The sequence below is a fragment of the Equus przewalskii genome, chromosome 23, assembly GCF_037783145.1.
Source record: "Equus przewalskii isolate Varuska chromosome 23, EquPr2, whole genome shotgun sequence".
Taxonomy (NCBI): Eukaryota; Metazoa; Chordata; class Mammalia; order Perissodactyla; family Equidae; genus Equus; species Equus przewalskii.
Window position 1 is genome coordinate 26,871,771 of NC_091853.1, and position 26,017 is coordinate 26,897,787.

Genomic DNA, 26,017 nt, shown 5'->3' on the forward strand with positions numbered 1-26,017 from the left:
GAGAGATGTCAAAGCAAAATAGTAAATGAGAATTACCAAATAAATAGAATTATTTGTGATCATTCCAGTGAGAGTCCAGAATGAGGAGAGAGTACTGTGAATTTAAATCATCAGAGATGTTTTCATCCAGCAGTATTCCTGAGCTATTCCTACAAAGATATTCTGATCTAAAGAATATTAATAAGATCTGAAACTTGCCTGGCACTCAGTGTGTGCCAGGTGCTAACTCATCTAAGCCTCAGAACAACTCCGTGAGTTATGTACTATTATTCCCTTTTCCTAGATGAGGAAACTGAGCAAGAGAGACATTAAGGGACTTGCCCAAGCTCAACTAACAGGACAGTCATGGAGCTGGGACTGGTATCCAGGCAGGCAAGCTCTAGGGCCTTTTCTCTCTGCTTGGTCACCATTCTTACTGAGCAGAATGGCGTGAGCGAGGACATACAAATGAATGTGTAATGTGATTGCCAGAGGTAGCAAAGAGGCCAGACTGACAGGTATGACAGATTTATTTAGACATTTTTGTTCTTGGCCAATGTGTTTTCAAATGCAGAAACTCTTTAATTAAATTGCATATTTTATTAGCACTTTCATCATTTTAGAAACTTCTTCTCATATTACTGTAGTGCAGAAAACGAACCAGATAAAAATTTTCTTGATTATTATGTTCATTTTGTTAACTGGTAAAGAAAACAGTAACCTTTTCTTTTCTCATTTAGTTATCACTTAGTTGGACGAAGTATTCTAACTTGTATACGTGTTGGAAGTAATGTGCGTTGGGATGATATTATCCCACAATGTGAACGTAAGTATACTCTCTCATTAGAATTTAGACCAGCAGTTCTCAAACTTTCGGGCCTTGGGACCCCTTTATGCTTTTAAATTAACAAAGATCCCAAGAGCTTTTGTGTATGTGGGTTATGTCTATTGATATTCATTATATTGGAATTAAAACTGAGAAGTTTTTAAAATAATTATTTATTAATTCACTTTTAAGAACAGTAAAGTCAATCCATGTTAACTTTTGTGATATATTTTATTTGAAAAAGAAAACTTTTCCAAAACAAATATTGAGAATAGTGGCATTGTTTCACATTTTTTCAAATCTCTTTAATATCTGACTTAAAAGAAGATATCTGGATTCAGTCTGTTGTGAATTTGCTTACTTTGTGGCCTCTGGAAAATTTCACCATACACTCATAAGGATGAAAGTGAAAGAAGACAATATCTTGGTATTACTGTGAACCATTGATTTAGTGAATGATTATAGTTATAAATTATAAAGCATTTCTCAACTAGCAGTGAATTTTATTTTTAATCACAAGCATATTTTCTTGTTAAATTTCCAGTATCTTGTACGATGACTAGAACAAAACTTAGCATGGCCTTATAGATAAATATAGGTATTTCGTATGGGTATTTTATATAGTCATTTAAGAAAATGAGTTTTGTTCTGAAAGTTCATTTCTACATTTTTTAAATCTGGGATAATAGTCTCATAGAAACCTTCTAAATGGATATTGGGTTTGCAACTAGCTTGGAGAAATCATATGTTAATGATTTTATTGAAGGGAGTTCATAGGACTTTACTAATGCTGTATTAATCTTTCATCTTTCCTTTTGCCTTTCATTTCTCCTTTTTTTCTTTTTTTAAGTGATTTTGTGTTCGCCACCTGGAAAAATAAAAAATGGAAAATACACCAATAGCTACATGAAATCATTTGAATATAATCAGTTCGTAACTTACAGCTGTAACCCTTCAGATGGGCCAGAAGAATATTCACTCGTTGGAGAGAGCCAGCTTACTTGCTCTGGGCCTGACACATGGAGTAGTGACCCTCCTGAATGTAAAGGTAATAATATTTCCATCTTCATTTGTTCACACTGTGGGAACACTTTATAAATAGTTTTATGTATCAGTAAACAAAACAGTCATACGTGCTTCCTCCACTTGTTAAATGACTTCTAATTTAATTTAATGTAGGTCAAATTGAATCAAAAATAGTTCTAGTTATAAAGTGCCCAACCTACATGTTCTTGGCATTCCAGTTTGTAAATTGTGAACTATTGTAGTTATGTATGAGTTAGGACTTTTTTGCTTGAAAGAACCAAAAAACTCAACACACACTGGCTTAAACATAAGACAGTTTTTTCTTGTATTACAAGACATCTGAGAGTTCTGGCTGCAGGTAATGGGAGAGTACATTGTAAATAACTAACCCTCCCACTAATAAGATTGATAAACTCTGGACAAAACATATTTAAAAAACAATGTTTAAGGCCCTATAGAGTGATCAAAAGCAGGGAGACACTAGAGAGGATTTGACTCTTGTCAGAAAGGAACCCCTGAATAACAATAGAATAATTACTCTTTTCAAGTGCACATGGAACATTCTCTAAGAGAGACCATATTCTAGGCAATAAGATAGTTTTTAACAAATTTCAAAGAATTAAAATCATTCATAGTACATTATATAATCACAATAGAATGAATGTAGAAATCAAAACAGAGATAATCTAGAAAAGCCTCAAATATTTGAAAATTATGCAAGATACTTCTAACTAACCATTGAGTCAAAGAAGAAGTTACAAGAGAAGTTAGAAAGTGTTTTGAACTAAAAACGAAAACACAACATATCAAAATATCAGAATTTGTGTGATACAGCAAAAGCATTGTTTAGAGGGAAATTTATAGCATGGAATACTTATGTTAGAAAAAAAGAAAAGTCTCAAATGATCTAACCTTCTACCTTAAGAAACTAAAAATGAAGAGCAAATTAAACTCAAAACAAAGAGACAGAAATAATAATGATAGGGAGAAATCAATGAAATTGAAAAGAGAAAAATAATAGAGAAAATCAATGAAACCAACACCCTGGAGAAGATCTTGGTGAAGGTTGATAAAATAGAGAAACCTATGGCCAGACTGACAAGAAAAAAGAAGATATTTATTGCCAATATCAAGAAGGAAAAGAGGACAACACTAAATATCCTGCAGACCTTTAAGGAATAGCAAGAGAATAACATGAAAACAACTTTATGCCTATGAATGTGACAACTGAAATGAAATCGACAACTTCCTTGAAAGACACAAAATACCAAAACTCACTGAAAGAGATAGGTAATCTGAATAGTCTTGTATCTATTAAAGAAATAGAATTTGTAGTTAAAAACCTTCCCATAACGAGAACTTCAGGCCCAGATGGCCTCCCTGGGGCATTCTACCAAACATTTCAAGAATAAATAATAGCACCTCTACAGAAACTCTTCAAGAAATATAAGAGGACGGAATGCTGCTCATTTCATGAGGAGAACATCACCCTGATACCAAAACCAGACAAAGACATTGCAGAAAAATTACAAACATCCTCAACTCGTTCTCAATGAATATAGACCCAAAACTTCTCAACACCTGTCAACAAATCAAATCCTGCCATATATAATAATAATGATACATCATAACCAAGTAGGATTTATCCCATAAATGCAGTCTTGTTTCAAATTCAAAAATTAATCAGTGTAATTTACCATATCAAGAGACTATGAATAAGAAAAAAACATATGATGATCTTAATAGATGCAAAAGAAAAGCAGCTGACAAAATTGGTCATCTTTTCATGTTAAAGCTTCTCAGCAAGTTAGGAGTAGAAGGGAACTAACTATCTCAGCCTGATTAAAGGCATCTCTAGAAATCTCTCAGCCAACATTATACTCAACGGTAAAAGACTAATTTCTTTCCCCACAATGTAGGAGCAAAAGAAGGATGTCCACTCTCCCCACTCTATTCAGCATTGTACTGGCAGTCCTAGCCACTACAACAAGGCAAGAAAAGAAATAGGCATAGATATTGGGAAGGAAGAAATAAAGGAGTCTCTATTTACTTATGATATGATGGTCTGTGTAGAAAATTCTAAAGACTGAAGTTTTAATGAGGTTTCAAAATACAAAATCAACATATAAAAATCAATTGTATGTCTATATGCTAACAATAAACCGTTACAAATTGAAAAATTTTTAAATGCTATTTGCAGCAGCTCCAAAGCAGAAAATACTTGTGTATGAATTTGGCAACATATGTGAAAGATTTGAATGCTAAAAATTACTAAGCAATAATAAAATTAAAGAAGACATTAATAAATTAAAGGATATATGTCGGTCATTGATCAGAAGACTCAATATGATAAAGATGTCAGTTCTCTTTAATTGATATATAAATTCAACACAATCTCTATCAAAATCCCAGCAGAACTTTTTGTATAAATCAACAGACTGTTTCCAAAATGTATATGGAAAGACAAAAGACCTAGAATAGTTAAAACCATTTTGAAAACAATTGGATGATGCACTCCACCAGATGTCAAGACTGTATAAGCATACTATAAGGCGTAGAATTAAGATGGTGTGATACTGCTGCAAGGATAGCCATGTATAGCAATGGAGCAGAATAGCAAGTCCAGAATTAGACCCTTGCAAATATGTCCAGTTGATTTTTGTCATGGATATACAAATAATTCAGTGGAAAAATGATAATCTTTTCAACAAATGTTACAGGCACAATTAGACATCCATATGCAAAAAAAAAAGGGAACATCAATCCTTGTTAGCACCATATGCAGACATTTATTCAAAATGGATCATGGACATACATGTAAAACCTAGATATATAAAACTTTTACAAGAAAGCATAGAAAATATTTGTGACCTAGCCAAAGATTTCTTAAGTACAACCCATAAATCATGATCTGGAAAAAAAATAGTAAATTGGACATTCCAAACTCAAAACTTCTGGTCTGCAAAAGACACTGTTAAGAGAATGAAAAAACATGAGCAGTGACTGGGAGAAAATATTTAGAAAGCACATATGTGATAATTGACTTTTATCTACTATATGTAAAGAACTCTCAAAGCACAATACTAACAACCCAATTTTTAAAAAATGGTCAAAAGATTTGAATAGACATATTGTACCAAACATGATATACCAATGGCAAAAAAGTGTGTGAAAAGTTGTTCAATATCATTAGTAACTATAATACCAATTACTGGCAAGGATATAGAGCAATTGGAACTTGCATGCATTGCTGGTAAGAATATGAAGTGGTTTGACCACTTTGGAACACATTTTGCAATTTCTTCTAAAATTAAGCATACGTTTACCATACAACTCGGCAATCCAAGTACAATGAAAATATGTTCACGTAGAAACCTGTATGAGGATATTCATAGCCGCCTTAGTCATAATTGTCCTACACAACCCACATGTTTCTCAGCTGGTGAGTGGATGAACAACCTGTGCTGCATCCTTAAAGTGGAATAATACTCAGCAATAACAAGGAATAAGCTCCTGAATCATGCGTCAACAGGAATGAATTTCAAATGCATTATGCTTAGTGAAGTAAGCCATACTCAGTAGGCCATGATCCCATTCATGATATTCTGGAAAAGCAATGCAGTAGAGATAGAAAACAGAGCAGTGGTTGGCTGGTTGGTGCAGGTTGTGGGAGAGGGAAAGCTTATCACAAAGTGGCACGAGGAAGTGTTGGGGGCTTATGGAACTTTTCTGTCTTTATTATGGTGGTAATTATATGATTATTTGTATTTGTCAGAACTAATACAGCTGGACACTTAAAAGGGTGAATTTTACTGTATGTAAATTATATCCAGTAAACCTAACTTAAAAGAAAATCATTAGGTACAATTAACAGCAAATTGTCACAACAGTGAAAAGATCAGTAAACCTGAAGACAAGGCAACAGAAACCCAACGTGATTTGAGAAGGGTTTAAGAAAGAGAGAGAGAGAGGCTTACAAACCTAGGGGAGGGTAGCAAGCAGTCAAACGTACATGTAATTAGAGTTTCAGAAAGAGAAAAGAGAACAATGTAGAAAATTATTTGAATAAGTATGGGCCAAAAAATGATCAAATTTCATTCAAAACAGCAATACCACAGGTCCAGGAAATTCAGTGACCCTCGGAGGATAAATAAATTTTTAAAATTTACCATAAAAACACTATTAAACTAAACACATCATGGTAAAACTAGTGAGTCAAAAGGTAAAAAGAAAAAGTAGCCACTAAGAGTGAAAAAACTCCATTATTTCAGCCCTTTCTCTACTCCCCAACCCCTGCAAGAAAGAATGACAGCTGATTTCCCTTGAGGAACCGTGGACACCAGAAGACAATATCTGCCAGTGAGCTGAAAGAGGAAGAAAACCTTTAACCTAGAATTCTCTGTCAAGGAGACATCTTCAAAACTGAAGGTGAAATCAATAAAAAGATTTTCAGATAAACAAGAGCTAAGAGCACTTGTCACTAGCCAACCTGCACAACAAGAATTGCTAAAGGAAGTCGCTTGGGCTGAAGGGAAATGATACCTGATGGAAATTCGGATCCAGGGGAAACGGGGAGAGCCCTCCTCTGGCTGGAGAGGCTCTGTGTCCTGCGGCCCTTGGCTGCTGCTCTGATTTGATCTCACACGATGTTCTCTTGTACTCATTGCCCACACCAGTGTTTTATTTAGTTTTTTTCCAAATTCTGCCAAACCCATTAATGAATCCTGAAATCAATCTAGAGGGACTTGACCAGCATTTTGCTTCTTCAGAAGCAGAGTGGAAGGGGAACCACCAGAGTACACTGGTGTGGAGGCTGAGTACTAACTTGATTTCAGGCCTGTGGGCCTGGATACTGGTTCACAATGTAAAGTGTGTTTCTTGATCTCTGGGTTGCAGGCCAAAATGTTCGGAAAACCCTGCTGTAACTCCATTGGCTTTTCTATTTCCTGAGCATCCCTGTTTGGGTATGTTGTTGCTACCTGAGAACTTTCTTTTTGCATATCTTTGCATGGCTAGCTTCTTTTCAACTTTTAAATTTGAGCTCAAGTATTACCTTCTCAAAAGTCTTTGCTCCCATTCTCAAAAAGCAGGGTACTGTGATCAGTGTTTGCCTGACCTTAAAAAAAAATCCCCAGTAGTACAAGTTGCTTTTGAACTTACCTGGATTTGTATCTGGTAGTCAGACCTTTCTCAAAACTTGTTGGCAATGGAAAAATGTATAGGAAAGCCAATAAATTATAATGGCAATCTATTCTCAGTGGAAAAAGTTACCAGATTTCTCTAAATCTGTTTACCTAGAATTAAAATGCCCACATCAATTTTTTTTTTAAATTAACATATGACTTCCATTTGTTATCTCTCTGTTCCCACTGGAAATTGCTACTTTGCAGTATTTTTTCTGATCCTATATTAAAACAGCTTTTCATTAATTCTGTGATTTCTCCACCTTTCAGTGGTCAAATGTGAACTTCCAGTACTTGAACATGGAAGAGCAGTATCAGGAATTAGAGAAAAATTTTCCTACCTAGCAGTGGTTATATTTGAATGCCTCCAGGATTTCTACCTTAATGGCAGCCACATAGTGTTCTGTGGTGGCAACAGTACTTGGGAGCCCGAGATGCCAACATGTATTAAAGGTACAAATGGAATCTTTCTTCTTTTTTTTTTTTAACGTTTTATTTCTTTGACATTAAATATCAATGACGCAGAATAACTGAAAAGAAGCAAGTTTAGTATTTAATTCTGGCTTATGGTCATTTCCATGATAGACGTGTGACATAAAATTCACATAGAATTCTGCTCTTTTAATTTACTATGTTTCGTGGGGTTCTTAGCACATTATGTTCATCCCATGGGTTTGTCATTATACAAATTTTTCGTTTGCTATTTTTATGTATAAAAATGGGTAGCAAACATTTTTCAGAGTAAATTGAAGCCTTGGAATTTTTATCTTTATAAGTCAAGAATGAAAGGCGTAATTCATACACCTGAATGAAAGCAATAGTTCCCAAGTAGTTGATCCTACATTATTTTGTTTTTCAATGCCTATTCCTTTCAATACAAAACCTCCAATTTTGAGTCATTCAGATTTAGTGACTTGCTGCTTATATTTTATAAAAATCTTTTAAATTCTTGTGATTTACACTCATTCCTCATTTTTGGTAATGAAAGGAAGAACAACGTATTTATAGCCTTTTAGTTATTATGCTTAGAGACTGTAAAATTATTTGCCATAGTGTATAGATAGAATCAAGTGTGTAAACTTGGGCAAGTTATATAGACTTTCAGTGTGTTTCCTTCTATGTAAAAGGATGTAATGCCTTCCTCACTTGGTGATCGTAAAGTGTAAATGGAATGCACTTGCAGCACTTAGCACAGTGCCTGGCATATAGGAAGCTCTTAAATGTAGCTCACTCCAGTTGATATTAGTGAAGAGGAAGGCCCATGGCTTCTGTTTTTTAATATGTATGTTTTCTGTGTGATTAATTTTTCTACTTTATTCATTTTAAAGTGATCTGTTGGCACCTTTACAGGGTATCTTCCTGGTCTAGGACTGTGTTTCATTTCCCAGACTGCAACCATTTGGTTCTTTTTATGTAGTAGAATTTAAACCAAGAAGTTTCTGCTGTCTCCAGAGCAAAACCGGTATTTCTGCCTCCACCGCTCCCCCACCTCCCACCTCATAACTTCATACATTTATTCTTTTTCTCTTTACTGGGCAGTTTAATTTGGTAACAGAAATTAAATTTCATAGCAACTGAAAAGCAGGAAAAATCCTTTTTTGTTGAATTGAAATGGAGGCTTTCTTGCAGGGACTCTGATCAACTGCTGCGCTTAAGACTTGAGAGATGACTTTGAGGTGGTGGAAGCAGCCGTCTTCCTGACTGCAGTGCTGCTCTCTCTGGCTTCTCCTTGGTTGCAGCAGAAGCAGGAGACAGCAGGGGCAGTGGGCGGAGCCGTGGCCTGGGCAATTCTTGCTCAGGGTCCTAGTCTGGCTCTGCTTACTCAGGGAACACCATTTCTGTGGGCTGGAGTTTCCCCTTGTTTAATAAGACTGTTGAACTGTTATCTCAATTACTGGCTTCTAATTTCTTTGTATATCTCCTATGGCCCTAATATTTTAAAAGATTGAGGAGAATTATGAATGTTAACATGGTAAGTAGAATACCTTTTTATAATTCCTGTAAACCTGGTACCTGGCAGCCTCCTTGAGTACCTTAGCTGAGTGCTTTGAGGTTTTGGGGGGAAAGAGACGGTTTTTTGCTGACCTTATATATTAAGATTGCATGTGGAATTTATACTTATTGACCTATCCCTGTTTACTCACATGGTCCTAGTGGGTTTGTGCTCTGTGGTATTTGGTGTTTGTCGATATGCTCTTTTGAAAGAGTTGACCATAAGCATTTCATAAGGATTTATTAAACACTGATGCAGTTTAGTGTGTGCAAGAAGAGAGAATTGGTTGTGAGGAAAAGTTTACAAAGAAGATAAACTACAGAGATCTTAAATATCAAAAATCAAAATTCCTCATGGGACTGTCAGTCATTTTGTGTCATCAGTTAGAGAAAGACTATATGAAAAGGAACAGTAGAAACATACAGTGGTGATAAGGTAGATCTGATTGTGCTGATATGAAAATAGGTCCACAAAATACTAAGTGGAAAAGAAAAGGATACAAATTATGTAGTATGATACTGCTTGGATGGTAATTTCTTTAAAAGATATATGTGTTTACTCTGAACACATTATTTTTATGATTTATTTTTATTTCATTTCTAGGATTTTCATTATAAAATACAAAGCTATAGTGAAAATTGTTATGTATACATTCTTAAGTACTTGTACAAATATATATTTAGATTAAATTCCCAGAAGTAGAATTGCAATATTTGGAAAGTGTATATATTTTTCATTTTGAGAAATAAATAACCTTTTTTAAAAAAAATTAAATCCATAATTTTGCATTGATAAGGCTAGTGAATTGAATTAAATTTATTTTTCCAGGTTTCAAGCCTACTCATCCAACCAAGCCTCCAGTTTGGAACTATCCAGGTTCAGTAACTCTTTATTCTACTTATGTTAAGAACTTTATAAGGTGATGGATGCAAAATCATATCTTCTTGGTTTAATTTGCATTTCTTTAATTATCGATGCAGCTGAACTTTTTTTTGGTCTACATTTATTTATTCAGGTTCTTTGCTTATTTTTCTATTATGTTTCTAAAATATTTTTCTTATTCATTTGTGAGAACTCATTGTATATTAAAGCTCTTTTAAAATGAAGTGAACAGTTTTTTCCAGGTTTTTTAGGGCCTTATTTTTACTAGTCAGTTTTCTTTTAACATTTTAATACTATACTATTGAATATAGATTCCTTTTTATAACTTTTTGTTACATGAGTAGTATGCAAATACATTTTTGCAAATTTTCAAACATTATGAAACTATACAGAGTAAAAGATTAGTTCTTCTTTTTCTCTAGTGCATTACCTGAGGTAATCACTGTTAATAGTTTAGGATGCTTTTTATCTATTTCTGTACATCAACATCCATATATGTGTAGTTATACATATAGTTTGGCACTTTTTCTTAAACAAAAATGGCATCGTGCTGTTCATATTTTTCTGAAACTTGCACTTTTTCCACTTAATATCTTTGATTAGGATTTTATTTAGATATATTCCCATCCTTTGTAGTGATGATGTTAATATATATCATATTTTATTTAACTTTTCTCCTATCAGTGGTCATTTATATGTGTACAAATTTTACATTAGTAGGTGGTTGGGTGTATTAATTTTTTCCCTGATGGCTATGAGTGTCGTGTCTTTCTTATGAAGGCTTTAGGTATTCCCCATCCTAAATTATGTAAACATTTCAACCATGTGTTCTGATTGCATTCTTCGCATTTAAATCACTGGTACATCTGAAATGATTATGGTACATGGAATAAGATAAGGTTCCTCTCCACTCCACCCACTCCTATCTAATGGCTAAATACACCATTTGTTGAGTAAGTTTTTTCTCTCCAACTGTTTTGAAGTCCTTTTTAAAAGTTTTGAAGACTTTTTATCACACATTAAATTCATAGGTGTTCTAGCCTCCTTTCTCTTCCCTTGAACTCTGTCCATTCTTGTGCCAGCACCAAATTGTTTATTTTTACTGTAGTCCTCTAATGTTTTAATATCTAGCAGAACACTTCCTGTTCAGAAGTGTGCAGGCTACTCTCATGTTAACTTTTCCAGATCAACTTTTATTTAATATTTTTTTCTACCATCTTAAGTGTACACTTCAGTGGCATTAAGTACATTCGCTTTGTTGTGCAGCCATCACTAGTATCTCTCCAAAGCTCTTTCATTGTCCCGAACTGAAACTTTCTACCCATTAAACAGTAACGCCCCGTTCCTGATCCTTTTCCCAGCTCTCATAACCTCTATTCTGCTTTCTGTCTCCTTGAATTTGACTATCCTAGGTACCTCATATAAGTGGAACTTTACATTTGTCCTTTTGTGTTTGGCTTATTTCACTTAGTGTATAATGTTTTCAAGGTTCATGCATCTTGTAGCACGTATCAGAACTTTATTCCTTTTTATGGCTGAAAATATTCCACTGTTTGTATAAATCACGTTTAGTTTATCCATTCATCTGTTGATGGGCACTTGGGTTGTTTCCACCTTTTGGCTATTCTGAATATTGCTTCTCTGAGTATTGGCATTTGAGTATCTGTTTGAGTCCCTATTTTCAATATTTTGTGGTATATACCTAAGAGTGGAATTGCTGGGTTCTGTGGTAATTCTGTCTTTAATTTTTTTGAAGAACAGCCATGCTGTCTTCCACAGCAGCTGCACCATGTTACATTCCCTCCAGCGATGCACACATGTTCCAATTTCTTCCTCTTTGCCAACACATGTTATTTTCTGGTTTTTAATAGCCATTGTAATATATGTTGGGTAATATATGTGAAGTAGTATCTCATTGTGATTTTTACTTGCAATTCCCTAACAATTAGTGATGTGTTGAGCTTATTGTCATGTGTTTATTGGCCACTTGTATGTGTTTTTTGGAGAAATGTCTATTCAAGTCCTTTGCTCATTTTTGCTTGGGTGGTTTTTTTGTTACTGAGTTTTAGGAGGTCATTATATATTTTGGATATTAATCCCTTATCAGATATATGATTTAAAGATGTTTCCTCCCATTCTGTGTGTTGCGTTTCATTCTGTTGATAGTGTCCTTTGATGCACAGACGTTTTTAATTTTGATACAGTGCAATTTATATACTTTTTTTTTGATACCTGTGCTTCTGGTGTCACATCCAAGAAATCTTTGCCATATCCAACATCATGAAGCTTGTCATCTGTTTTCCTCTAAGAGTTCTATCAGTTTAGCTGTTACACTTAGTTCTTTGATCCATTTTGAATTAATTTTTGTATATGGTATAAGATAAGGGTACAACTTCATTCGTTTACATGTGGTTATCCAGGTTTTCAAGAACCAGTTGTTGAAAAGACTGCCATTTCCTCATGGAATGTTCTTAGCACCCTTGTGGACAATCGTTTGGCCATATATGTGAGTGTTAATTTCTGGGCCTTCTGTTCTATTCCATTGGTCTGTGTATCAGTCTTCATGCCACTACCACTCTGTTTTGAGTATTGTAGCTTCTTAGTAAGTTTTGAAGCCAGGATGTGAGTCCTCTCAACTTTGCTCTTCTTTTTCAAGATTGCCTTGGCTATTCTGAGTCCCTTGAGATTCCATATGAATTTTAGGATTTTTCTATTTCTTCAAAAAGCATCATCAGGATTTTGATAGGGTTTGCACTTAATCTGTAGATTGCTCTGTGTAGTTTTTACACGTTTAATTCAGTATTACACCTGAGTTCATTTATTAGTTCTGAAAGGTTTGCATGTGTAATCTTTAGCATCTCCTATGTAAAAGAACATGTCATCTGTGAACAGAAATCTTTTTATTTTTTTCCTTTCCAATTTGGATGTGTTTTCTTTTTTACTTGATTACACTGACCCACACTTCGAGTATTATGTTGAATAGAAGTGGCAAACATAGGCATCCTGCCTGTTCCTTATCTTAAGGAGAAAACTTTCAGTCTTTTACCATTGAGTATGATGTCAGTTATGGATTTTTTGTAAGTGGCCTTTATTAGGTTGAAGAGTCTTTCTATTGCAGATCAACTTCTAAATCACTTTTAAGCTTTTATCTTTTAATTTTAAGTAGAGTTATGTTGAATTCAAGGCTAATTTTCAGAATACAATATGATAAATTTGCTTGTTGAACCTCGGAAGTAGTCACAGGAAAGGTCACTGGACAGGAAGAAGAATGTTGATGACACTGAATATAAATTTATAGTATTTTATGACACTACTTTTAGTGAGAAACATTAATATAATTTGTAAGGGAAATGAAATTATAAGCAGTTTTATACAAAGGCAAAAAATCAAAACCAATGAATATGTAGATCTTTCAGCTTTATTTAGTCTTTGTTTTGATTTATTTCCATTTTTTTCCCCTAGGATATCCCAATCCCCGTGAATTTCTATCCCTTGAAGACTTTGAGGACTTAGGTATTATTTTAGTTATTAATAACCCTGCTTTCTGAGACCTTAGAATTCTACATGGCAATATCATGTTCTAATTATTTGTAGCTGGGCAGAAACAAGGTATTACAAATTATTAATAATTGACATTTATAGTTATTTTGGTAGTACAGATACCATGAAATACGTGAATGGTAGTATATGTAGACACATGTAGGTAATTTTCTCTAATCTAGTGAATTGTAGTTGTTCTAATAATCTTTACTAGATAACCTGGTATGCTAGCTACAGCAAAGAACAAGAAAAAGTGAGGTTCCTATGAGGAGTTTCACAAGGTAGATCCTATATCTAGAATCTCATTAGGAGGGTTCTGTGATCAACATGACCTGAATGCACCAGCAGTCACACTAAAACTAGATTGATAAACTTTTTCTTTGCTGTAGTTTTTAGATGATCTGATCAAAATTAAAATGCAGCTGCTATCTGGAGGCCCATTTGTGCTCAATTATCTTCAAACTGTTTTCATTTTTTCTCAGATAGAGGAATCATTGCTCTGATTGTTGTTACTGTAGGTAAGTATCCTAAACTTTGGTAGGACTTAAATCAAAATATTACCGTGAAGAAGTGCATTATTTTCTTAATGATTTTTCAGTTTCTGTAGTTTTTATAACTTGAAATTAAGTGACCCAGTCTAGAAACCTGAGCTTGTGTTGGTGACTGTATATTCTTTCATATTCTAGATGTCCACTTAGTAACAAACTCTAAATAATATATGTTTTTTCGAGATAATTGGTCATACGAGTTCGCTTCCCAAATAGGCTTTGGGTAATTTTCTAAATTAAGCAAGGGCTCTTCTCTGACTTACTCTCAGTGTTTAAATGATTCCAGGGAACTTGATTTAGATAGTAAAGAGTTCAAATGGAATATAAATATATATGTGCTTAAATAACCTTTTCTGACCACTGAAATGTAACCAACATTTATTTCTCCTGCTAGATTTTGAATCTTGGTAACTAGTTTTCAGTTACATGTCACTTATTTCCTGGTTTCTTGTAGTTCTTGGTGTTGCAGTAGTTTGCACTTGCCTGTACAGATGTCTTCAGAGAGAGAAGAAAGGGTAAATTGAAGGATGCTCTTCTAACTTATTGCCTCTTCTTATTCCTGACATACTTTTCAGCAGCTTTTGTTTGTACTCTGTATTGCATGCCATCTTTTTTGAAAATGTGCCTGCTTGAGGGTGCCAGATGAATTGCATTTCTTTACTAGAAATATTTTCAGCTTCTACTAATGTAATTGTAACAAGAGTAACCTGTGCAGAGTTGCTTTAGCTATTAGGACTGTAAGAAAAATTTCAGTGGGATTTGAGGTTAAGTTCTCCAGTGAATCATGGACCATTATGGGGCCTTCCCTACCGTAGGTATACCCTTTTTCCTACATTGGAGTAGTGGCCAAGCTTAAATCTAAAATAACTCACTATGGAGACTTGGAGAGTTGAATTCATGGGAATTTTCATGAGGAAAGTTCCATTTGACTGTGTAGCATAGGTAGTTGTAAGGAGCTCTGTAATTGTCTTGTTCAAATATACAATTTGATTTCTTCCCATGTAGAGTTGTTATTTATCCATGTGAAACGGGGGAATTAAAGCAACACTGTTTGATTTCCCTCTTATGTTCTCTTAATTTACTACGTTGTAGTAAAACTGATGGGGTAAAACTTAAAGTTATTGAGAGGAGTAAGATTTACAAGGCACATTAACTTTGTCTTTTTATCTATAAAATTGAAAAAGGGGAAGAGGCTTAGAATTGAAAAAAGTGTACAAATACATATCTTCTAAGGAGGATTGGGTTTTTAAACATAAAATGTAAGTATTAATGAAATAATTTAGAATTTAATGAAAGATTTAGAATAAATCCTGGAGCACAGACCAAGATTAGATGCTTTTGAATTTCTGACTTTTAGTGAATTTTTTCCCTCTGTAGCTTTGGAAATATCTTTGAAATCAAACCTAATAATTTTAAGACTTTTTTAATTCATGGTTTTATGATATCTATTCCTTTTATGTTAATTGTCTGGTTTGGGCTATGTAATAATGGTACATTTTTTGCTCGTGAAGAGTTGAAACTTTTTGTATATTTCTTGGTTGTCTTTTTAAAATACCCACAAGGCCTTCATTTGAATCTTAAATCTTATATTTATGGAACACACGATATGCATATTTATTTCTCTATCAGTAGTGTATTTTTTAAATTATGTATACACACAACGTTGTAACTAGGAAATACCATCAGTGGAATATTTTTACAAGTCCAAAAAGTTTGTATAGATAACTTCTGAAGAAAGCAAAACAAAATAGCTTTCTGCTCCTTACTTTCTTTCCTTTTTAAAATACCACTGCACCAAAATACTTAAAGTTTCCTTAACAAGTACTATTCAAACTCTCTAGCTGCTAGTTAATGAGTCATATAAGCTGAACATCTGGTTCAAGATGGTGACGTAGGGGGATCCTGAACTCACCTCCTCTCACTAACACACTGAATCTACAGCTACCTACGGAACAGTTCCCTCTGAAGAAAATACAAAAACTCACTGAGGGACTGCTATACATCAGGTAGAGAAAAAACCTGTATCAAAACCAGAAGAGACTGAGACACAGTCTTACCATAAACCCCACCCCTGGCTCAGTGACCCACAATCAGATGGGAACTCACAACTCTGAGTTTAGAGACGTATGTGAACCCTATATCTGGCATCCACCTTTTTTTTTTGAGGAAGATTAGCCCTGAGCTAACATCTGCCACCAGTCCTCCTCTTTTTGCTGAAGAAGGTTGGCCATGAGCTAACATCCATTCCCATCTTCCTTTACTTTATGTGTGGGATGCCTGCCACAGCATGGCTTGACAAGCAGTGCATAGCTCTGCACCTGGGATCCAAACTAGTGAACCCCAAGCCACCAAAGTGGAACGTGCAAATTTAACTGCTGTGCCACCGGGCCGGCCCCTGGCAACCAACTTTTAATACCTACACCTGAGAGACGGGTCCCCAAAACATCTAGCTTTGAAAACCCACAGGGCTTGTGTCCTCAAGACCCACAAGGCTCTAGCAAACTGAGAAACAATTCTTAAAGAGTTCACATGGACTTATCATGTCTAACCCCCCTAATCACAGCAGAGAAGCAGGCAACTGAAATGCACCTCGTCTTTCTGTAAAAGAGACCTGTTAGTTTATTTTAAAAGCTTTGCCCTGAGGGACAGGTGTCTAATATAACACACATCTAGGAGCTGACTGAAATACTCTCCAAAGACCACTGTGTCTGGCAGGCCCTATCTTCCTGCTATCCCTCTGCCTGGGTCCAGATGACCAGTATCTCTTAGAAATGAAATTCTGCACACATCTGGGGCCTTGGTGTTTGCAGCTGCCACCAGGGGTTGCCTCTACATTGCCTGGAGCTGGTAACCGGTGGGGCTAAAGTTCATGAATCCCACAGGGCTATAACAAACAGAAAGAGTTCTTAACCAGCTACACTCCAGATCACATCAGAGAAGCAGCAGACTGTAATGCCCAGTTTCTGTGAAAAAAGCCAATTAGCTTATCTGCACAGCTGTAGCCTGAGAGGCAGGCTTCTAATTAAAAACACACCTAGGAACTGACTGCAGTCCTCTCCAAGAGAACTTGGAACAGGCTCTATCTTCACACTCTCCATCTGCCATGCCCCAGATTGCCAGTATCTCCTAAAAGGAGTTTGTACACATGTCTGTTGCCCCAGGTTTTGCAGCTGCCAGCTCGGGATACCCATTGATTGCCTGACTCTGGTGGCTCCCCTGGTGGCCAGGGGAGCTTACATTTGCAGGTCACATAAGACAGTAGTAAGTGGAGAAACAGTTCTTAACTGGCTCTTCACCCTAGGACACAGTGCAGAGGCAGCAGACTGAAATGCATCCCAAGCCTTTCTGTGAAAGAGGCCAGTTAGCTTACTTTTATTGCTGTGGCCTGAGGGGCAGGCTTCTAATTAAATACACATCTTTGAGCTAGCTGAAGTACTCTCCAAAGACCATGGAGGCTGGCAGGTGCCATCTTCACACTTTCCCTCTCTTTCCCACCCCATATCATCGGTGTCTCCAAGAAAGGAGTTTATATACACACCTAGAACCCCAGATTTTGTGTATGCTGCCCAGAGGACACGTCTCTCGATAATAACCTGATTCTGGTAGCCTTCATGGGTTCAACAGGGCAGTAGCAAACAAAGAAACAGTTCTTAATTGACTGTCTCCCAAAGCTCAGTGCAGAGGGAGCACACAGAAATCCCCATCTTCCAGTGTTCCTCTGGAAGAGGTATATTTGCATACTTATAAGCTGCTGCCTAAGAGTCTGGCTTCCAGTCAGCCTAAATCTAGGTATGTTGACTGAGATCTTTCCTTTTGGGACACTGAAAAGTCTTGGCACACCCTCAACTACTGGGAGCCATTAAGAATAAAGTAGGATACTGGGACAATTAAAGAGGTTTGAGAGACAACCAAGAGCTAGGGCATGCATGAATCATAAAGTACATCTGCTACACAAGGGCACTCCTTTAGGCCTGAGAGAGATGGCTGTTTTATCTGTATGTTTCATAGAAAGCCACACAGAGAGTCAAGGAAAATGAAAAAAGAGAGGAATATGTTCCAAATGAAAGAAAAAGATAAAACCTTAGAAAAATACCTTAATGAAACAGAGATAAGTGATTTATCTGATAAAGTGTTCAAAATAATGGTCATAAAAATACTAACTGAGCTTAGGAGAAGAATGGATGAAAAAAATGAGAATTTCAACAGAGAGAAGGAAAATATTAGAAAGTGCCAAGTAGAAGTCACAGAGCTGAAGAATACAATAACTGAACTGAAAAATACAATAGAGAGGTTCATCCACAGACTAGATAAAGCAGAAGAAAGGATCAGAGAACTTGAAGCCAGGGCAGTGGAACTCATCCAGTCAGAGCAGCAAAAAGAAAAAAGAATGAAAACAGTGAAGAGCGCTTAAGGGACTTATGGGACAACATCAAGCAGACTAACATTCACATTTTAGGGGTTTCAGAAGGAGAAGAGAGAGAGAAAGGGGCAAAAAACTTATTTGAAGAAATAATGACTGAAACTTTTCCTCACCTGGGAAGGAAACAGACATTCAGGTCCAGGAACCCCAGAGAGTTCCAAATAAGATGAACCCAAAGAATACATATGAAGACACAATATAATTAAAGTGTCGCAAGTTAAAGACAAGGAGAGAACCTTAAAATCAGCAAGAAAAAAGAAGACTGCTATGTACAAGGGAGCCCCCATAAGACTATTAGCAGATTTTTCAGTAGTAACATTGCAGGCCAAAAGGGAGTGGCATGATATATTCAAGTGCTGAAAGAAAAACACTGCCAAACAAGAGTAGTCCATCCTGCAATGTTGTCTTTCAAAACTGAAGGAGAGAGAAAGAGTTTTCCAGACAAGCAAAAGCTAAATAAAGAGTTCATCACCACTACACCAGTCTTACAAGAAATGCTAAAGGGACTTCTTAAAGCTGAAACAAAAGGTGCTAATTAGTAACAGGAAATCATTTTAAAGTGTAAATCTCACTGGGAATGGTAAATATATGTAAAATTCAGAATAATCTAACATTGAAAAGGTGGTAGGTTAATTACTTACAAAGCTAATATGAAGGTTAAAAGACAAAAGTAGTAAAAATAACAAACTACAGTAATTTGTTAATGGATACACAAGATAAAAAGGAATATCGCAACATCAAAAACATAAAATATGAGTGAGGGAGAAGTAAGGATGTGCAACTTTAGAATGCATTCAAAGTTAACTTGTTTCCCACTTAAAGTAGTCAGTTATAAATAATTTGTTTTATGTAAACTTCATGGTAACCATAAAGCAAAAACCTATAGTAGATACACAAAAGATAAAGAGAAAGGAATCTAAGCATACCATTAAAGAAAATCATCAAATCACAAAGAGAAGAAGAAAGGGACAAATAAATTACAAAACAGCCAGAAAACAGTTAACAAAGTAGCAATAAGACTATAATTATCAATAATTACTTTAAACGCAGTGGACTATTCTCCAATCAAAAGACTTAGAGTGCCTGAATATATAAAACAAGACCCATCTATGTGCTGCCTACAAGAGACTCACTTCAGATGTAAGGACATACAAAGACTGAAAGTGAAGGGATGGAAAAGATATTTCATGTAAACAAAAACCGAAAGAAAGCTGGGGTAGTTATATCAGATATATAGACTTTAAGAAAAATATTGTAATAATATACAAAGAGGGTCATTATATGGTAACAAAAGGGTCAATCCAACAAGAGGATATGATATAACACTTGTAAATATTTATGCACCCAACATAGGATCACTTAAATATATAAAGCAAATATTAACAGAATTAAAGAGGGAAATAGCAATAGAATAATAGTAGAGGACTTCAGTTCTCCAATTTCATCAATGAATAGATCATCCAGACAGAAAATAAGTAAGAAAACATTGGACTTAAACAACATGTTAGACCAAATGGATGTAAGAGACATTACAGAACATTACATCCAACAGGAACAGAATGCATATTCTTCTCAAGTGCACATGGAGCATTCTCCAAGACAGATCATGTGTTAGGCCACAAAAGAAGTCTTACTAAGTTTAAGAAGACTGAGATGATATCAAGCATTTTCCCCAACTTCAATAGTATGAATAGAGAAATCAATTACAAGAAGAAACCTGGAAAATTCAAAAATATGTGGAAATTAAACACTGTGCTAGTGAACAACCAGTGGGTCAGAGAAGAAATCAAAAGAGAAATCAAATACCTTGCAACAAATCAAAATGGAAATACAACACCCCAAAACTTGTGTGATGCAGCAAAAGCAGTTTTAAGAGGAAAATTCATAGCAATAAATGTCTACATTAAGAAAAAACACAAGATTTCAGATAAAGAACTTAACTTTGCACATCAAAGAAGTAGGAAAAAAGAACAAACTAAGGCCAAAGTTAGTAGAAGGAAGGAAATAACAAAGATCAAGTAGAAATGAAAAATGAAATAGAGACAAAAAGACAATAGAAAAGATCAATCAAACTAAGAGTTGTTTTTTTGAAAAGATAAAATAGACCTTTAGGTAGACTCATGAAGCAAAAAGAGATTGGACTCAAGTAAATAAAAGCAGAAATGAAAGTGGAGATATTATAACTGATACCGCAGAAATACAAAGAATCATAAGAGACTACTATAAACAATTATATGCCGAGAAGCTAGACTACCTGGAAGAAATGGATAGATTCCTAGGAAGATACAACCTACCAACACTGAATTATGAAGAAATAGAAAATCTGAACAAACCAGTTACTAGTAAGGAGATTGAATCAGTAATCAAAAACCTCACAACTAACAAAAGTCCAGGACCAGATGGCTTTAGAATTAATACCAATCTTTCTCAAACTCTTCGAAAAATAGATGAGGAAGGAATACTTCTAAACTCATTTTATGAGGTCCCTATTACCCTGATGCCAAAACCAGACAAGGACACCACAGAAAAGAAAATTACAAGCCAATATCCACGATGAACATAGACACAAAAATCCTCAAGAAAATACTAGTAAACTGAATTAAACAATACATTAATAACATCATACACCATGATCAAGTGGCATTTATCCCAGGGATGCAAGGATGGTTCAACATCCACAAGTCAATGTGATACAGCACCTTAACAAAATGTAGGATAAAAATCATATCATCATCTCAATAGATGCAGAAAAAGCATTTGACAAAATTGAACATCATTTATGATAAAAATCTCAACAAAGTAGGTATAGAAGGAATGTACCTGAACATAGTAAAGGCCATATATGACAAGCCCACAGCTAACTTCATACTCAACAACAAAAAGCTGAAAGCTTTTCCTCTAAGATCAGGAAAAAGACAAGGACCCAGATAGTGGCACAGAAAGACCCTGAACTCAGCTCCTCCTGCAGACACGCTGAATCCATACCTACATACAGAGCAATTCCTCCTGAAGAACTGAGGGCTGGATGAACAGCTTCTGCACAACAAATGATAGAGGGACCACGTAGAGACTGGTAGGAAAGATAGAGACATGGTATTGATAAGAACCCCACCTCCAACGTGGCAACCTGCAATAGGGAGGGATGTCACCACAGAGCCTGCATGCAGTCTTGCCCGCCTTGGTGCACAGTGAAAAAACAGCATTTTAAAGGACACCTAGACTTTACATGAGAGAAATTCATTTACTAACTCCAGAACATTTGCCAAATGGGTGAGGAACTGATGGAACTCTCTCTGGAGCCAGAGGCTCTGATGAGCACCATTTTTTGCACTCCTGGTCCAACTTGATACTGCAGGCAGGAGCACAGTCTTGGCACTCCAGCGGGCCTGCCAAGGCTGCCTCAGCGCACCTGGGCCCTTGGCCCACACCACCTCCAGCTACAGCTGTCCCACCAAGGTGGCCCTGGTGCAGCATACTCTGGGTCCCCCTGTCTATTCCTGCCCCAGCTCCAGCCATCCTGCCAGAGTCACCTTGGCACAGCATAGCCTGGGATCCCCTAGCCTGTGCCTGCCCCAGCTCCAATCACTCACACCGTGGCAGCTCTGGTGCAGTGTGCCCTAGGACCCCCCAGCATGAGTCTGCTCTAGCTCCAGCTATCCCATCAAGGTGGCCCCAACACAGTGCACTTTGGGACCCCCCATGCCTTGTGCCCACTCCAGCTCCAGTCTACACAGGGGACACTCCTATGCAAATCCACTCGTTCAAGCCTGGAGGAGGTAGCTGTTTCATCTAATTCATAGAAACAAGCACAGAAAAACCTAATGAAATAGAGATAAGTAATTTGCCTGATAAAGAATTCAAAGTAATGGTCATAAAGATACTCACTGAACTCAGGAGAAGAATGGAGGAACACAGTGAAAACTTCAATAAAGAATTAAAAAAGATAAGAAAGAACCAGTCAGGGCTGAAGAATACAATAACTGAAACAAAAAATACACTAGAAGGAATCAACAATAGATTAGATGATACAGAAGAACGGATTAGCAATCTGGAAGATAAAATAGTGGAAATCACCCAATCAGAAAAACAAAAAGAATTTTAAAAATGAGGATCATTAAGAGACCTTTGGGACAACATTAAGTGTAGTAATATTCACATTATAGGTGTCCCAGAAGGAAAAGAGAGAGAGAGAGAAAGGGGCAGAAAACTTATTTCAAGAGATAATAATAAAAAACTTCCCCACCTGGGGCAGAAAACAGACATGCAGGTCCAGGAAGCAAAGAGAGTCCCAAACAACAAGAACCCGAAGAAATCCATAGCAAGACATATTATAATTACAATGACAAAAGTTAAATGTAAAGAATCTTAAAGGCAGCAAGAGAAAAACAAGTCATATACAAGGGAACCACCATAAGACTATCAGCTGATTTTTCAGCAGAAACTGCAGCTCAGAGGGGAATGGCAGGATGTATTTAGTGCTGAAGGGAAGAAACTTAAAACCAAGAGTACTCTACCTGGCAAGGTTATCATTCAGAATTAAAGGGGAGAGAAAGAGGTTCCCAGACAAGCAAAAATTAAAGAAGTTCATCACCACTAAATTGGCCTTACAAGAAATGTTAAGCAGAAAAGAAAGGGCCATGACTAGAACTAAGAAAGTATATTCAGAAAAAACATCTCACCTGTAAAGGGAAATACATAGTAAAGGCAATGTGTCAGCCACTTAAAAACCTAGTATGAAGGTTAAAAGACGAGTATTAAAATCCACTATATCTACAATCGGTAGTTAAAGGATACACAAAATAAAAAGACTTAAAATATGACATCAAAAATGTAAGACGTGGCTGGGGGAGTAAAAATGTAGTTCTTTTAGAATGCGTTCGAACTTAAGTAACCATCAGCTTAAAACAGACTGCTATAGGTTGATGCATATGAACCTCATGGTAGAGACAAACCCAAACCTGCACTAGATACACAAAAAATAAAGAAAAAGGAACCAAAATACAACACTAAAGAAAACCATCAAACCACAAGGGAAGAGACCAGAAGAAGAAAGGAAAAGAAAAGAACTATAAAAACAACCAGAAAACAGTTAACAAAATTGGAATAAGTATATACCTATCAATAATTACTTTAAATGTAAATGGACTAAATGCTCCAATCAAAAGATATAGGGTGGCTGGAAGAATAAAGAAGCAAGACCCATCCATATGCTGCCTACAGGAAACTCACTTCAGATCTAAAGACACACACAGACTGAAAGTGAAAGGATGGAAAAAGATAGTCCATGCAAATGGAAATGAAAAGAAGTGTGGGGTACCAGTACTCATCAGACAAAATAGACTTTAATACAAAGACTGTAACAACAAAGAAGGGCATTGTATTACGGTAAAGGGGTCAATCCAAGAAAAACGTATAGCATTCCTAAATATTTAGGCGCCCCATGTAGGAGCACCTAAAAACATAAGCACAAATTAAAATGAGGAAATATTTACTAAGTACTTTATATGTGACTGCACTATTTCTTGTTTTGGAAGGAATCAAAAATATAATAGGGATAGAACAAATATTTCCAGAGTGAGACTAGTTGAACATTAGAAATTACTTTAAAAGAATCATTTATTTCCTGGTTCAGGAACTCTTAATACTATAAATGCAGTTTTTTAAATTGTCAGTTTTCTAAATGGGCTTTTGGAATTGAACTTTTGTACCTAATTAAGTTTATCTTCATGCTGTCTTTTTACCTTGCCTTGTAGGGAACCAGAGGTTATCACAGCAGACACCACTAAACAGGATAAACCAACCGCTCCAGCGAAGTAGAAGCACTAAATGGTAACTTCTTCTAACTTCTTGGTGAATTTAAAGAAGCTCTAAAGTTTATGGATGACATTTGTTCTTCACCTTTTTTAATACCAATAAACCAGTCTGTAGGGAATCAGTCAGGATTTAGAATCAGTTGCTACTTCTGTAAAAAGTTAGGGAGCTCTAACACCCATAACAAGGATACCAGGTTCGTGGTACAGAGTGAGCACTGCGGTCTTGTAGTTTTCTTAAAGAGAATTACATCTTTAAAAGAATTAGAATCCACTCTAAATTCTGGCTATTGGTGGTTTTCTGTCCCTACTTGAATAAGGAGATGTCTTACTTTAATATGTCATCTAAAAGTAGGCAGTTTCATCAGGAATAAATTCATCAGATAACCTCCAGCTGTATCAGAATCTTAATCATTCTGTGCATCTCACCTTATCTGCTAAAAGGCAGAGTGAAAATGAAGCCATGTATTTCAGAAAAGGAAACTTAATTGCGTATTTGCTTTCCATCATAGGAAGGGACTGAAAAAAGAAACAGCTCAGACAGCACATTATGCTCAGGTGAAGTAGATCCCGCCCTCTTCTGAGCCCTCATTGGCAGGCTTTCAGAAGTAAGCCAGTGGGAGAAGAGGAGGGATGCCACGCTGATTCACATTACATTTCTGAAGTTGGGTTTTACGCTGTGATATTTAGTAGCACAAATTGGGCCGAAGAAACGTTGCCGAGAAGGATGTGAGCTGGGGGACTCACCGGTGGCCTGGAGTGAACATTGTTTCACTCCTAAAGACAGGTTAATAATGCGCTGGACGTGCTCCTTCCCTTTGTCATCTCTGATGGGGCACTTCAGGAAGATAAGTTTGGGCAGAATAAACAGGAATTCTGAATTCAATATAGAGTTGAAATTTTACTGTACACATTTTCACATAATTTTCAAGAACCTAGCACTTGATTAGAAGCAAGGGGTACCTGTACTATTTATTTTTTGAAAGGCTAATTGAAGTATTTTTGAACCAAGGATTTGTTTTGCTTATTACAATAAATCGACTTTTCTAGTAGTTTTGCTTCAAATTTAGTTTTTTTTTTTTTTATTAATGTTATGATAGATTACAACCTTGTGAGATTTCAGTTGTACATTTTTGTTAGTCATGTTGTGGGTACACCACTTCCCCCTCTGTGCCCTGCCCCCACCCCCCTCAAATTTAGTTTTTTTAATTTGAAATATTAAATGTGAGATTGATATATTTGTGCAAATATTGTGTTCTGTGTGTCAAATACTTAAATATATAGGGAAACAAGTTTCTCTAGAAAAGTTTGTTTACATGACAAGGAAAGAAGCATATTTGAGTTTAAAAGTTTCTTAAAACTGCAAGAATGAATTTGAAGTGAAGTGAAAGACCCGTCTATAGTGTTCTTTATTGTTCACTTTTTGAAAATTGGATGTTCAAATCTGGTATAAAATAAAATAGAGGTTTGGAGAAGTTTCATTTGTGATGATGCGTTTATTTCCAGTGTGTTTTATCTCAAAGGAGAGTATGCTTCTAATTGGGGCCCATCTGTCTAAGCTTTCCACTCCCACTTTCATCACTCCTGCCCCTCGCATCTCAGAGCCTTCAGTACATCAGGGCTTCTCCCCTCCAGCCCCACAGGTACCCCTCCTGCTCAGAGGTGTTCGGTGACGCCACATTACCCGCAGCAGGAAGTCCAGGTTAACCAGCCTGATACTTGATGGCTTTTCTATAATCCAACCCCAGCTTTTCTTCCCAGGCCTTCTCTCTCTGCTCCACTTCTTCAAATAACCTGCTCTCAGTCAAGC

At 36.1% G+C, this 26,017-nt stretch overlaps 1 protein-coding gene across 1 annotated transcript in view; it reads left to right on the top strand.

The window, feature by feature from the left end:
- Positions 1 to 24,332, top strand: part of LOC103541407 (membrane cofactor protein-like) — a 36,876-nt gene extending 12,544 nt beyond the window's left edge. Inside the window, exons 4-11 of the mRNA XM_070591179.1 lie at positions 720 to 805; positions 1,656 to 1,853; positions 7,285 to 7,467; positions 9,836 to 9,883; positions 13,352 to 13,402; positions 13,912 to 13,947; positions 14,432 to 14,492; positions 24,151 to 24,332. Of these exons, the coding sequence (XP_070447280.1) occupies positions 720 to 805; positions 1,656 to 1,853; positions 7,285 to 7,467; positions 9,836 to 9,883; positions 13,352 to 13,402; positions 13,912 to 13,947; positions 14,432 to 14,492; positions 24,151 to 24,214 (727 nt within the window). The 3' untranslated portion in view covers positions 24,215 to 24,332. The remainder of the gene's footprint in view (positions 1 to 719; positions 806 to 1,655; positions 1,854 to 7,284; positions 7,468 to 9,835; positions 9,884 to 13,351; positions 13,403 to 13,911; positions 13,948 to 14,431; positions 14,493 to 24,150) is intronic.
- Positions 24,333 to 26,017: the final 1,685 nt, after the last annotated feature.